Below are 13,927 nucleotides of genomic sequence, written 5' to 3' on the forward strand. Positions count from 1 at the left end.
CACACATGCCCAAACCTCTGCCCTCTCCCCACACATGCATACAACCACCACGCTGCCCCCTTGTGCATACGTATTACCCCTGCGCTGCTCCCTGGCATGCACATAGACCTCAGTGAAGCCTACGGACTCCTGAAGCCTGGGGATGGCAAAAAATGGGCCAATGGGCGAGCCGGAAGTTCAGAAACAATCTTCTGATTGGGCCGTTTTCTGCCATCCCCAGGCTTCAGGAGGCTTTCCTAAAGCCTGGGAAGAGCAAAAACTGGAAAAAGAAGGCAGAAAATCAGCTGGCGCTGACATAAAGCAAGCCTCACATGCCTTCAGTTATGGCTCCATGTGCCACCTGTGAAATGCGTGCCCTAGGTTTGCCATCACTGACCTACAATAGATGGTTTCAAATGTGGGAAATTTCCTCTATAAAGGTTACATGATTCTTGGGGCTGTTTTAGAATAGAATAGAATAGAATTTTTATTGGCCAAGTGTGATTGGACACACAAGGAATTTGTCTTGGTGCATATGCTCTCAGCGTACATAAAATAAAAGATACATTTGTCAAGAATCATGTGGTACAACACTTAATGATTGTCATAGGGGTCAAATAAGCAATGAAGAAGCAATATTAATAAAAAATCTTAGGATATAAGCAACAAGTTACAGTCATACAGTCAACATGGGAGGAAATGGGTGAAAGGAATGATGAGCAAAACTAGTAGAATAGAAGTTGCTATAGGAATAATGCAAAATTTGGTAAAATTGAGTCTGATTCAGAATACACAACCACAACAAGTTATAATGGAAATTCAGGTCCCAATTGTGGTTGTAACTTGAGGACTACTTGCAGGTGCAGCATTGTGTTAAATTGTATCCTAATATCAAATTTGTGATTTTTCTTTCCATTGTAGGTATTCAGGGACCAACACTGGAAATGTCCATATCATTGCAGATTTATATGCAGAAGTGATAGGTGTTCTTGCCCAATCAAAGTAAGCAATTTCTTTTTCAAGATTTAAAAAATTCTCCTTGGCCATAAGTTTATATGTCACTGTAAATGGTTAATTATCACAGGTGTGTTTTTAGCATAACAAATATTAACTATTAATATCTGCTTATCAATTGTCACAGTGATAAATTATTTTGCATGTACCTTTCTTAGTGAGTGCATTCACCTTGATTATTTTCTTTTAAAATGTTTGTTTCCTATCTCAAACATAAGAAAGGTTTTTGATGTTTTTGATGATGTCACTGCTAAAATCATTGATATAGCTAATGTAATCTAATATGGCCTGGCATTGTTTGTGTGGTTGTAACTATAGTTTTAAAATGATTGTTTTATTTTATTATTTACCTTTTACAGGAAACCATTTGATCCATTCTTTTTTAAAATCTTGCTATTTTTTGACTTAGATTTCAAGCTGTTAGAAAAAAATTTGTTACAGAATTAAAGGAACTGAGGCAAAAGGAACAGAGCCCTCATGTGGTACAAAGCATCATCAGCTTGATTATGGGGATGAAGTTTTTCAGAGTAAAAATGTACCCTGTGGAAGATTTTGAAGCATCATTTCAATTCATGCAGGTAAACTATTTCATCATATTAATAGTTATTATCCTTCCTCAGTTTATGCTTTACAAGATACACAAAATGCAGGTTGTTGCTATATAGTTCCTAAAATTAAGTAGAAAAAGAAATAAAGCATAGTAAAGTGGAGACAGAGATAAAAGAACATTAAATACCGTATATACTCGAGTATAAGCCGACCCGAGTATAAGCCGAGGCACCAATTTTTGCCACAAAAAGTGGGAAAACGTATTGACCCGAGTATAAGCCGAGGTTAGAAAATGCAGTGGCTACTGGTAACTTATAAAAATGGAAAACAATAAAATTACATTAATTGAGACATGTTTTAGAATATTTATTTTAAAGAAAACCAGTAAACTAGCTCTGTAAATTTAAAAGAAGGTAAACAAATTAACAATATTAACAATAAATTAAAAAGTAAAAAAAGTAGCTCAATCAGCAACAAAGCTAAAACCTAAGAGTTAAAATCCTTCAAAACTGGATTCCTTCTAATCATTAATTGGATTTACATTATTGTTCTGTTTTTATATATGCTGTGAGCCACCCTGAGTCCTTGGAGAGGGATGGCATACAAATCCAATTAAATAAATAAACAAACAAACAAACAAATAAATAAGTGTATCCAAAAAGAGCTTCAGCATTAGCTGCTGTGAGGTTATCAGCATAGAAAACCAGATAGATAGATAGATAGATAGATAGATAGATAGATAGATAGATAGATAGATAGATAGATATAGATAGACAGACAGACAGACAGACAGAAAAATAGATAGATAGATAGATAGATAGATAGAAATAGATACAGATAGAAAAATAGATAGATAGAAAAATAGATAGATAGAAAGATAGAAAAATAGATAGATAGATAGATAGAAATAGATACAGATAGATAGATAGATAGATAGATAGACAGACAGATAGATATAGATAGAAAGATAGATAGACAGACAGACAGACAGATAGAAAAATAGATAGATAGATAGATAGAAAAATAGAAAAATAGATAGATAGAAAAATAGATAGATAGAAAAATAGATAGATAGAAAGATAGACAGATAGAAAAAGAATTCCTGTCTAGCTCTGCCTCATAACACATTATTAGATCCTATCCAAGCAAGGACAGCAACTACCACAAAATACCATTTTTTAAACAGTTTAAATCCTTTCAAAGGAGGGGGAGGAGAATCTGACAGCAGGGGGCCTTTTTAATCCAACTAAGGGCAATGCAGAGAGAGCAAGGAATAGTTACTGTAAACCTGTTGACAAATACACACAGGGAGTAAAAAAAAAAGCCTCTGGGTTTCAGCAAGAGGTAGCTGGCTTTTTTCACGGTGGGGGGGAGAGGGGGCATGCACACAAACACACACACACACACACACACACACGACCTCACCGGCTTCCCATTGCTTTTTTCCCCTCTCAGTTGGAGCAAATGGCTGCCTCCTTTGCTTGAGCCAGGGAGAGGAACTACGGCGTGCGAGAGGGGACAAAAGCTGGTGCCTCCTCGCTCTGGCTCAAGCAATGGCGCCCTCGTGTGGTGACTTTGTCAATGACCCGAGTATAAGCCGAGGTTGTGTTTTTCAGCCCATTTTTTGGGCTGAAAAACTCGGCTTATACTCGAGTATATACGGTATATGTTTTTTCCAGTCAGATATCCAGAGGGATGATATAGAAAAAATCTCTCTTCCTAGGCCCCATTTACTTGGTATTTTTCACCAGTTTGGATCTGAACATGCGACTCCTGCTATATCTAATGGGATCCAGGAAAAGTGGTCCCTCAAATAACCCAGTCCCATACTAAGAAGGGACTATGCCATTACAAGTTATACTGTCATTTTGAATTGAACATAGAAACATTCTGGTAACCAGTGCAACTCATAGGTTAGAGGTGTGACGTGCTAGATCAGGGGTGTCAAACTGGATTTCTTTGAGGGCCAGATCAGCATTGTAGTTCTCCATGAGCAGGTGAGCGAGGGAGTGTGTGTGTGTGTGTGAGAGAGAGTGAGACAGAGTGCCTCCTGCAGCATTCTCCGTACTAAAGGAGTGGGTCCAGCAGTCACATGGGTTGCTCCTGTCCAATCCGGTGGGACTGAGCCTAGTATTAAAAAAGCCTGCTGGATCCGCCCCTTCCCCAGAATTCGCTCAGTCCGTGATCCTTCACGGTCGTGTGATAGCTCGTTCTCTCTCAAACACCTTCCCTTCGACTCCTTTCTTCAAAAACAGTAAGAAATTTCCATTATTTTAGCTTGCCGGCAGTGGTTTTTTTCTCAGCCCTACAGGGCTTCGAGTTGGGGGAGGAGTAGCGGCACAGCCAATTCCCGGTCTTTTCCCTCTGTGCTGTGCTGGGGCCGGCTCGGAATTTTACATATTCCCACGGCCTGGAGGTCCTGCCGAGGCAAGCCACAGTCATAAATTATCAAGGGCTATTTACCTCCCGCGGTGTGGGACTTAACCGTCTCCCGGACTTAGTTTTCCCCTCCGTTTGTAACAGATACGGAGCGGTTGATTTGGCGCGAAGGCTCTCGTGCCCTGTAACTCGCACTTTCGGTTTTGCCCGGCTTGGTCAGCCATTAGTGCGTTCAGTCCGCCGCTTGACCCTGGAGTTGCTGTGAGTCCCTCAGGCCTATTCTCCACGGAAGTGGCCTCCAACCAGTGTGCCTTGGTTTTTTCTTCTTAATTTAAGTTTCGTGAGGCCTGCCACGCTGCATTTAGGGACACGAACTCTGGTTCCGTCCAGATTGGCCCTAAGCCGCAGCCGCTCCTGGGCCTAGGAGCAGGGTCATTTCTCCTCTTGGGAAAGCTCACAAAATCCTTCTCCCCCCTATTTTCTTGGCTCTAGCCTTGTCTTCTGTAATTTGTTCAGACTATGGCTTCTTTTCCCAAGAGAGGCACAAATAAAGGTCCCAAAGAGGTTAGGCCTACTAGTGATGAATCTAATATCCCCCAGGCCTCTTCCTACTCTTCTTCAGGGGCCCATTCCCTGGCTAAGACCACTAGGGCTGAGAAGAGAAGGGACCTAGCCCTACAAAAAATATATTATAAATCAGCCAAACGTTTAAAGGTGCAGGCCCAAGTGCATTCAACCCCCCCGGGGGCTTCTAATTTGCCTCTCTCTGGGGTTCCTGTGCTTTCTCTGGATGAGCCAAACCTAAATCCACCCCAACCTAACTTATGGGGCTTAGGTCCAGAGGAGCCAGATATTACTGAGGATTCCTCCCAGCCAGATCCTTCTCAGGCCTTCAGGGATCCCTCTAATTTTCCGGCTGATATTTCTACCTTGTCTCCGGAGTTTCAGCCTATATTGTCTGTCTTGACTAAAACCATTGATGCTAAACTCTCGGCTTTCAATGTTCCTTCCTTGTCTCATTCTCTACCTCGCCCCTCCCGTCCCGTGGGTTCTCCTTCTTCCTACAGAGCCCCACTCACAGAGGATTTTGATTCCTCTGATGAAGAGGACGTGGATGCAGAGGAGGATGATGTCCCCTTTCAACGTCTGTCGGAAGATGAGGAATCTCAAATTAAGATACCAGCCCCAGCTGCTTTATTTCCATCGCAGCTCTTCAAAAATCTCCTTCTCAAGGCAAGGGCATCTACGGGGCTAGCCGCACAGAAAAAGCAGGCCACTCCTTCCACAGACCCTCCGGAGAAAAATCTTCCTTATTTCATGGATGAACAGGAAGACAATGAGGTAATTCCTATGCCCAAACTATTTAGGGACGCCCTGCTTAAGCAGTGGGACCATCCTACCTCTGGCTTCTCCCCCACTTCTAAGGACAAGAAGTTGTACAAGCTCTCCCCCTCTTACAAGGAGCTGCTCACCTGTCCTAAACCAGATGAGCCGGTTAAGACCCTGCATTCGTCAGCTGCCATGCCTGGTGAAGCAGAGGAGGTCCTCCGTCCTGAAGACAAGCGCCTTGAGCAAATGCTCAAGAGAGGATTCTTCGCAGACGCATGGGCCATTAAGAGTGCAGCGGCAGCATCCTTCTTCTCCAGAGCTATGCTCTTGTGGCTTCGCCAGCTCCAACAACACTTGCCTCCAGATGACCTTCGAGGTCAACAAGATTTCAACAAAATCTTCGCAGCTGCCCAATACATAGCGGATGCTACTCTCCAATCTTCCAGGTTTGCAGCCAGGTCAATAGCGGCCTCCACTACGGCCAGAAGACTTCTATGGCTCCGTCCCTGGCAAGCGGGAGCAAGACAGAAGTGGCAACTTGCCAGGGGTCCTCTGAAACGCAATCTCCTTTTCGGAGATCTCCTGGACCCTCTCCTTACAGAGACCAAGGATAAGAAAAGGGTCTTGGGCCCTACCACCAAGAAGGCCCCTAAACCACAGTCCTAGGTTCAAGGCTTCGCTTTTCAAAGGAATCCAGGTCAGTATTCCCCTCGTTTTCGAACCCAACCTAGTATCTCTAGGGCAGGGGTTCCCGTTACCAGAGAGGATCCTCCTCTTCCAGAGCTTCCAAGAAGTCCAGATGGTGAGTATCCATCCTTCCCTATTGGAGGTCGCCGGGCTTGGTTTTTCCTCTGCCTGGCACCGTTCTTGTCAGGATCCCTGGGTCATCGACATTACAGAACAGGGCCTTCACTTAGAGTTCATTTCCCCCCTAAGCAAGCTCTTCTTCATCTTGTTTCCGAATGAAGGAAGCTATCTCCCATTTGTTAGCTATTAGAGCTTTCCAACCGGTCCCCTCTCTCCTGAGAGGCTCAGGCTTTTACTCCATCCTCTTCATGGTTCCTAAGACCTCTGGAGGCTGGAGAGCCATTCTAGACCTTAAAAAAATTGAACCTATTCATTAGGTATAGGTTATTTAAAATGCATTCCCTATCCTCCATCCTAGCCGCCCTGCACCCTGGGGATTTCATGGTTTCCCTGGATCTTACAGAGGTCCACCTACATTTCCCCATTACCACAGGCCACAGGAAATTCTTACGTTTTACCTTCAAGGCAAACATTTCCAGTATACGGCCATGCCATTTGGGCCCTCATCGGCTCCCAGAGTCTTTTCTAAGCTCTTGGGTTTCTTGGCGGCTCATATCCGGGCCACGCCCCTCCTTATTTTATGTTATCTAGATGACATTTTAGTTCATGGAGACTCTAGGGATGGAGTGGTTGCAGATCTCTCTTCCACTATGTCGGTCCTTCAGAACCATGGTTTTTTTCTATTAACTTCAAAAGAGCCACCTTATCCCAACTACTTCTATTCTACATCTGGGAACTACCTTTAACTCTGAAATATCCCAGGTTTTTCTCTCTCCCGAGAGAAAACACAGTATGTTGGATCTCATTGCTCGCATTCTATCTCAGCAATCTGCCCCCTTTGTCACCCTATCTTCCCTGCTGGGGAAGATGGTGTCATGCGTTGGCATCGTTCCCTGGGCTCGTCTCCATGCTAGGGAACTACAGTGGCTTCTGTTACCATTCCAGAGATCGGGGCACAGCAACTCACTCGTCGCATCGCCATCCCTCCGACAGTTCGCAGATTCCTCAAGGGGTGGATTTCTCCAGTCCTAAACAAGGGATCTCCTTTCAGGTGCCCGGACCAGTTTGTGGTCACCACAGATGCCAGCCTATCCGGCTGGGGTGCCCCTGACCAGGGCCTAATAGCCCAAGGCACGTGGTCACCAGAGGAAGCTTCCAGGCCCATCAATTGGCTAGAACTCAGAGCAGTGTCTTTAGCCCTAAAACAATTCAATCCTCACATCTCCAACCAGCATGTGCTGATTCTTGCCGACAACTTAGCCATAAAGAGTCACATCTGCAGACAGGGAGGCACAAGATCCAAGTCTCTCATGAGGGAGGCCCTAAAATTAGGGCTTTGGGCGGAGGAACATCTCCAGTCGCTTCTAGCAGACCACATCTCGGGCAGTCTCAATGTCCAAGCGGACTGGCTCTCGCGGGCGACCATAGATCCAGGAGAGTGGAGTCTCCATCACGCACTGTTCCACCCAATCTGCCTCAGATTCGGCCTTCCAGTGCTGGATCTATTTGCGTCAAAGTCAATGCCCAGCTCCCTCGCTCCTCCTCAAGGTTTCCATCCCCGAGAGCGGAAGAGATCAATGTTCCCAGGTCCTCTTGGTCTCCAGGGCTACCGTACGTTTTTCCTCCAATCCCAATTCTTCCAGACCACAAAATTATTCTGGAGAAGGCCCAAGTAATTCTAATAGCCCCCCATTGGCCCCGCAGGCCATGTTTTGCGGATCTTCAGAAGCTGTCCGCGCAGGCTCCCGGGCGTTTCCCCGTTTCGGACGATATGTTGCGGCAGGGAGCCTCTTTTCATCCAGACCCGGAGTGGTTCCACCTCACTGTCTGGCTATTATCAGGAGAGACCTAGACCTGCGAGGATACGACCCTGACACAGTGGAAATCATCCTTAAATCTAGAAGTAGGTCTACCAGCCGGATATACGACCGCACGTGGTCCAAATTCCACCAGTGGTGCTCTCAGGAGGACTTATCTCCCCTGTGTCTTCCCATCCACAGGATAATTGCCTTCCTAATGTAGGTTCTCCACCAAGGTCTCTCCACCAGATCCATCCGTCGCCAATGAGCTGCTATCGCTTCTGTCTTGGCGGGACCTCGCAGGCAGTCTCTCCGCTCCTTTCCGGAAGTCCAAGAATTTCTCAGCGGAGTGGCCAACATCAGGCCCTCTAAGGTCCACAGATATCCTTCCTGGGACTTGCCACGGGTTCGATATTCCCTTACTCAGGCACCCTACGAACCCCTGAAATCTGCGTCCCTCAGGTACCTATATTTCAAGGTAGTTTTCCTGGTGGCGATTTCATCCGCCCGACGCATCTCTGAGTTGGCAGCCCTTTCTATCAGACAGGACCTCTGTCAGTTCCACCAGGACAAAGTGGTTCTGCGACTGGATCCCACCTTTCTACCCAAGGTTAGTTCCATGTTCCTCAGATCCCAGGATATTGTCTTTCCTTCTTTCTGTCTCCAACTAGAGCATCCCTTGGCAATTAGATGGCACACTCTGGATCTCACAAGAGCGCTAAAGATTTATATCCAACACACAAGACCTTTCGAAGGTCTGAGGCACTTGTCGTGACCTACCATCCCAGATCCCTGGGAGCCAAAGCATCATCATCTGTAATTGGCCGTTGGATCAGCGGCACCATTGCAAAAGCTTATGAGTCAGCTTCCCTTCCTATTCCATGGAATATCACCGCGCACTCTACCAGAAGTGTTGCCACATCTGCCGCTTGGGCAACTCAAGCTCCGTTGGAAGAAGTGTGCAAAGCAGCCACTTGGGCCTCGCCAAATTCCTTCATCAGGCACTACAAAATAGATACGTACTCCTCAGCAGATGCTGCCTTCGGCAGAAGGATACTCCAATCCGTTATTTCTCACAAGGGCAATCTAACCCCGCCCTAGGGACCTATCTCTTGGGTATGTCCCATGTGACTGCTGGACCCACTCCTTTAGTACGGAGAATAGGCGTTGATTGCTTACCTGAACGCCTCTTCTCGTACGGTGAGTGGGTACAGCAGTCACCTCCCTCCCTTTGTGTGGTGTACGTCATCTCTATCACCTTCTTTCTACCTTTCTACTAACACATGAGAGATGAACACCTTTGAGCTTCACAACTGAGCCTAGTCTACGGATTCGCGAATTCTGGGGAAGGGGCGGATCCAGCAGGCTTTTTTAATACTAGGCTCAGTCCCACCGGATTGGACAGGAGCAACCCATGTGACTGCTGTACCCACTCACCGTACGAGAAGAGGCGTTCAGGTAAGCAATCAACGCCTATTTTACCGACCAAAATGAGCCGGTGTGGCGCAGTAGGTAGAGTGCTGTACTGCGTACAGCCGCCCCGAGTCTGCGGAGAGGGGCGGCATACAAATCTGATTAAACTTAAACTTAAACTGCAGGCCACTGAAGCTGGCTGTAGATCTGAAGGTCAGTGGTTCAAATCTCATCACCGGCTCAAGGTTGACTAAGCCTTCCATCCTTCCGAGGTGGGTAAAATGAGGACCCGGATTGTGGGGGCAATAGGCTGGCTCTGTTAAAAAGTGCTATTGCTAACATGTTGTAAGCCGCCCTGAGTCTAAGGAGAAGGGCGGCATAAAAATCGAATAAATAATAATAATAATCATGGAGGCCTGCATGCAGCCTGTTTTGACCAGCAGAGGCACTGCAGGCCAGTCCATTGATATTTCCCGCCCAGCCTCATGGACTAGATAAGCACCCCATGGGCCGAATCAGGCCCACAGGCCTTGAGTTTGACACTTCTGTGCTAGATAGTTGAAACTTCTCCAGCATTTAAAAAGTTAAAAGAAAATCAGCAGATTAAACCTAACTTGGAAAAGTCCCCTACCTGATTATCAGCACAAACCTGATAAACTTTCTCCTACGTGATTATCAGCCCAACGCTGTTGACTAGGAATTCTTGAATTCTAATCCTAACATATCTGAAATAAAATTCAAATTACATAGTGTTTTACACATTATTTATTCCCAGTAAAGATTGTTCATGTATAACACTACAACTAGTAATCTAATGATTTATGCATGGTGACTAATGAATATCCCTCCAAAAACGGAATGATAGGCATATTAGGGGAATACCAGAAAGACAGGAGAAATCTAAATTCAAAGAAAGTTAATCTTATGTAGTTCTTTGGGAAGGTTTGAATGAAGTTGATTTAAAAAAAATTCTTCTTGTTTTCTCATAAGTTTCCAAATAGGATTTTACTCTTGGGTTCTGGGAAGTACTTCCTGAATGCACTTATCCATAGCTAGAGATTGGCTATAAATTCCTGAATTATATCATAAAGAGCAAATATAATGATGGAAAGCCAATCATTTGGAAAGTTTCAACAATTTTGTCTTTAAAATGATATTCCAAAAAAGTTTCTTCAGCTATTTGCATAGGAAAAAATCAGCTTCAGCTTATTTATAGAATAAAACTGTTGAAGGTTTCCAAATTCATTCCAGTTTAAACTGGACTATTTTGTTACCTGTATCTAGTCCTTTTATCTGCAATAGGTTTTGTTTTCATTTATTCTTACTGAAGAAAATAGTTTACAACAGAAATTTGATTGCTATTTTTTCGCAGGAATGTGCACAGTATTTTCTGGAGGTAAAAGATAAAGACATAAAGCATTCACTTGCTGGTTTGTTTGTAGAAATTCTCATCCCTGTTGCTGCTGTAAGTAGAATTTATTATGATTTCACAAATACAATATATGATATTTATCAAAAGTAGAGACACTTTCTCTCCAAATGGAGTTTGCAGGTCTGAAAAACCCAATTTTTTGTATTTAAGTGTATCTTGCTATACAAATAATGATGAAGGTAGTTTAATTCTTTTAAAAAACCAAATATGTGATTTTAAAAAAAATCCATGATTGGGTTTACTTGTAAAATTAAAGCCAAAATTCACCTTCTCACAATTCAATGAAAACTCCCCCCTCTCCCCATTTCTAGCATACAAACTAATGAAATTAATAAAATTAAAGCTGCCCCGTGTTTTCGGATAAAGGCGGCATACAAATATAATTATAATTATAATAGTAACAACAAAACAACAACAACAACAATAATAATAATGTAAAGTAAATGAACAGAACAGTACAGCTGTTCTCCTTGTCTCTCTGTTCTTGTTGGTTTTTTTTCCCTATTTATGATTTTTAAAGTGTTTGGACTTGGACTAAGTGTTTTGTTGTATTACTGAATTATTTTTAACAGCAGGATTTAAATCTGTGAGAAAGTATTACATGACTCTCATGCTTTGTATCATTTCCTGTGTTATTACCTTTATCCTTGAAGATATAGTGGGAATCTGTTTCTTTTGATTCTAGGCTGTTAAAAATGAAGTGAATGTGCCATGCCTGAAAAATTTTGTGGAGATGCTCTATCAGACAACTTTTGAGCTGAGCTCAAGAAAGAAGCATTCATTGGTATTTTGTTTAATTTTTGTCTAAAATACAGTATATGTAATTTGATAGCATGTCACATAGCAAATATCTGGGATCAGAATTTGACAGAGAACTATAAGGGTTTTTTTCTTGATAGGATATTTTAAACTGAAGTTATTTTCATCCAATCTTAATCAAATTATTTAATATTATGGACTGGTTCTCTATATGTATAGCAATTGAAGGAAGCATTTTCAGTAGGGTAAACTGATGTTTAGAAAACGTTCTTAGGTGCCAAATCTATGTTAAGTTTTGTTTGAAGAGAAAAGCTGTTTTCCCATATTGGTTTAAAATGGACCTGGGTAGGTCTGTTTGCTGAGCATCTTTAAACCTCTTAGGTTGTAAAGTACTGTGAAGTAGTATATAAGTCTAAATGCTATTATCTTGGCTAATGTAAGAATGCAATCATAAATACCGCCAAATATTTACCAAACTCTGGTTTGTTTAACCACACTTTGTTGAATGCACCATAGTTTGTATATACAGTTCATTAGTCCTTTAATCATTTTTTACAAGTTTACAGTGGCTGGGTTTGCATGCTTAATAACCCAGCCCTGTTATTTTTTCTTTTTCTGAAAGTTGAAACAAATTGTTCCTCTCTCACAGGCTTTATATCCATTGATCACCTGTTTGTTATGTGTCAGTCAGAAGCAGTTTTTTCTAAATAACTGGCATATCTTCCTACAGAATTGTCTGTCTCATTTGAAGGTAAGGACTGTTTCAACACACTCCTGTCTGATTTAGTAAATAATACTGTATTCTCAATCTACATTAACCACAGAATAATGTCCGTATAAAATTAATGTAAGGGAAGTATAGCTAAAATGTTTAAAGATAAATCTATGAAATGTTGGAAATGTCAGCAAATACCGGGTTCATTTTATCATAAGTGGTGGACATGTGCTGAAGCCAAAGTCAATTCAAATATGGATAGAAAAAATATGGAAACGACGTATAAAGTTAAACCAGATGTATATTACCAGAGAAATTTAATAAAGATACATTTTTAATTATTCATATAATTACAATTATTCGTATACAATTCTTTGTAAATACAAAGTTTGCATTTGTGCAAAAATGGAAAGCAACATAAGCCCCTTTTCAAAGGGAGATAATCAAAAAAATACTGGATTGTGCAGAAGTGAATAGATTTGACATTGCAAATTAAAGATAAGGAAGACTCTGAATATTGTAAAGTGTGGGAGAAATTTTATGACTGATTAGAAAATGAATATGTATAGAAGACAAGTAACATTGATTAAATTGGAGGAAAATAGAAAATTAAAGGTGGTTGATCCAGGTGACAAAATTAAATAGTTGAGGCAACATTAGTAGTTAATACCTAGGAAAATATAACATATATGGATAGATATGGATACCAGAAAAAAAAGTTTTAAGGGTTGCACCGATAATTAAATGGATTTAGGGGTATAAGTTACTTTTCTGTTAACTATGAGATGGATTGTGACTAGATATAAGAGGGAGAAAAGGAAGTAGAGAAGGAAGGGACGAAGAGAAGAGGAGGGAAGTTGGAAAGTTGGGAGAGAAGGAGAAAAAAGGTAGAGGGAAAAGGGAGAGGGAGGGGAGTGATAGGGAAAAGGGAGAGGGAGGGGAGTGATAGGGAAAAGGAAGAGGGAGGGGAGTGATGTGACATAAAGGAGAAAACAGATGGGTAATCAAAGTATAAAAGGTGCAAATCAGGATGTTGGTTTATGTTTTATTAAATAGACATGCAAAACTATGTATATTTTGTTATGAATTAAGGTATATGTACGATGTACAATGACGAAAAATAATTTAAAAATTTATTTTTTAAAAAATGTAAGACTCCCATAAAAGAGAATATTTGTAACTCGGGATTGAACTGAGGGTAGAGTCCTTGGTGTTCTCTGAGCTTGATGTTTACAGATGGTAACAAATGGTTTGATTGCAATTAGGTAACATTATCAGGCAAGAATACAATGCTTCTAGTTCGCAACAACTTGTGAACCTATTTGATGCCTATTCATAAGGCTTGTAATATGAAGCTATTTTAAGATAGAATAACCTATTCCTGCCTATTTCTTAGAATTGATTTTTCATATTGCCTGTGTTCATTTTATCCATTGGAATTCCAGTTATTTAGAAATTTACTTAGGAGAAGTTGAATTTGGTCACGAGTCCTTTTTAAATATTGTTTTCCTGTGGAAGCCAAGAGACTCCTTGAGTTCTGATGTTGACCAAAGATTGCCAATGTTTTTGCAGCTAGGAGCTGCATTTCCTTACTTTGTTTGTTTGTTTATTTATTTATTTATTGCCCCAAGTTGGATGCTAAAATATCAAGCCGTTTGTATTTTAATGGGAGGTTAAGAGCAAACGAGGCAGTTTGGTGTAGTGGTTAAGACGTCAAGCTATAAATCAGGAGAGTGTGAATTCACATCTTTC

General features: G+C 41.9%; 1 protein-coding gene across 8 annotated transcripts in view; it reads left to right on the forward strand.

Annotated features, from left to right (window-relative positions):
- FRYL (FRY like transcription coactivator) overlaps window positions 1-13,927 on the forward strand; it is a 204,614-nt gene that overhangs the window by 77,557 nt on the left and 113,130 nt on the right. For all 8 annotated transcript variants that reach the window (XM_070757172.1, XM_070757171.1, XM_070757166.1 and 5 more), the window contains exons 7-11: window positions 901-981; window positions 1,403-1,571; window positions 10,642-10,734; window positions 11,387-11,485; window positions 12,110-12,211. In XM_070757172.1, the coding sequence (XP_070613273.1) occupies window positions 901-981; window positions 1,403-1,571; window positions 10,642-10,734; window positions 11,387-11,485; window positions 12,110-12,211 (544 nt within the window). The remainder of the gene's footprint in view (window positions 1-900; window positions 982-1,402; window positions 1,572-10,641; window positions 10,735-11,386; window positions 11,486-12,109; window positions 12,212-13,927) is intronic.

The sequence above is a fragment of the Erythrolamprus reginae genome, chromosome 7 (assembly GCF_031021105.1).
Source record: "Erythrolamprus reginae isolate rEryReg1 chromosome 7, rEryReg1.hap1, whole genome shotgun sequence".
Classification (NCBI taxonomy): domain Eukaryota; kingdom Metazoa; phylum Chordata; class Lepidosauria; order Squamata; family Dipsadidae; genus Erythrolamprus; species Erythrolamprus reginae.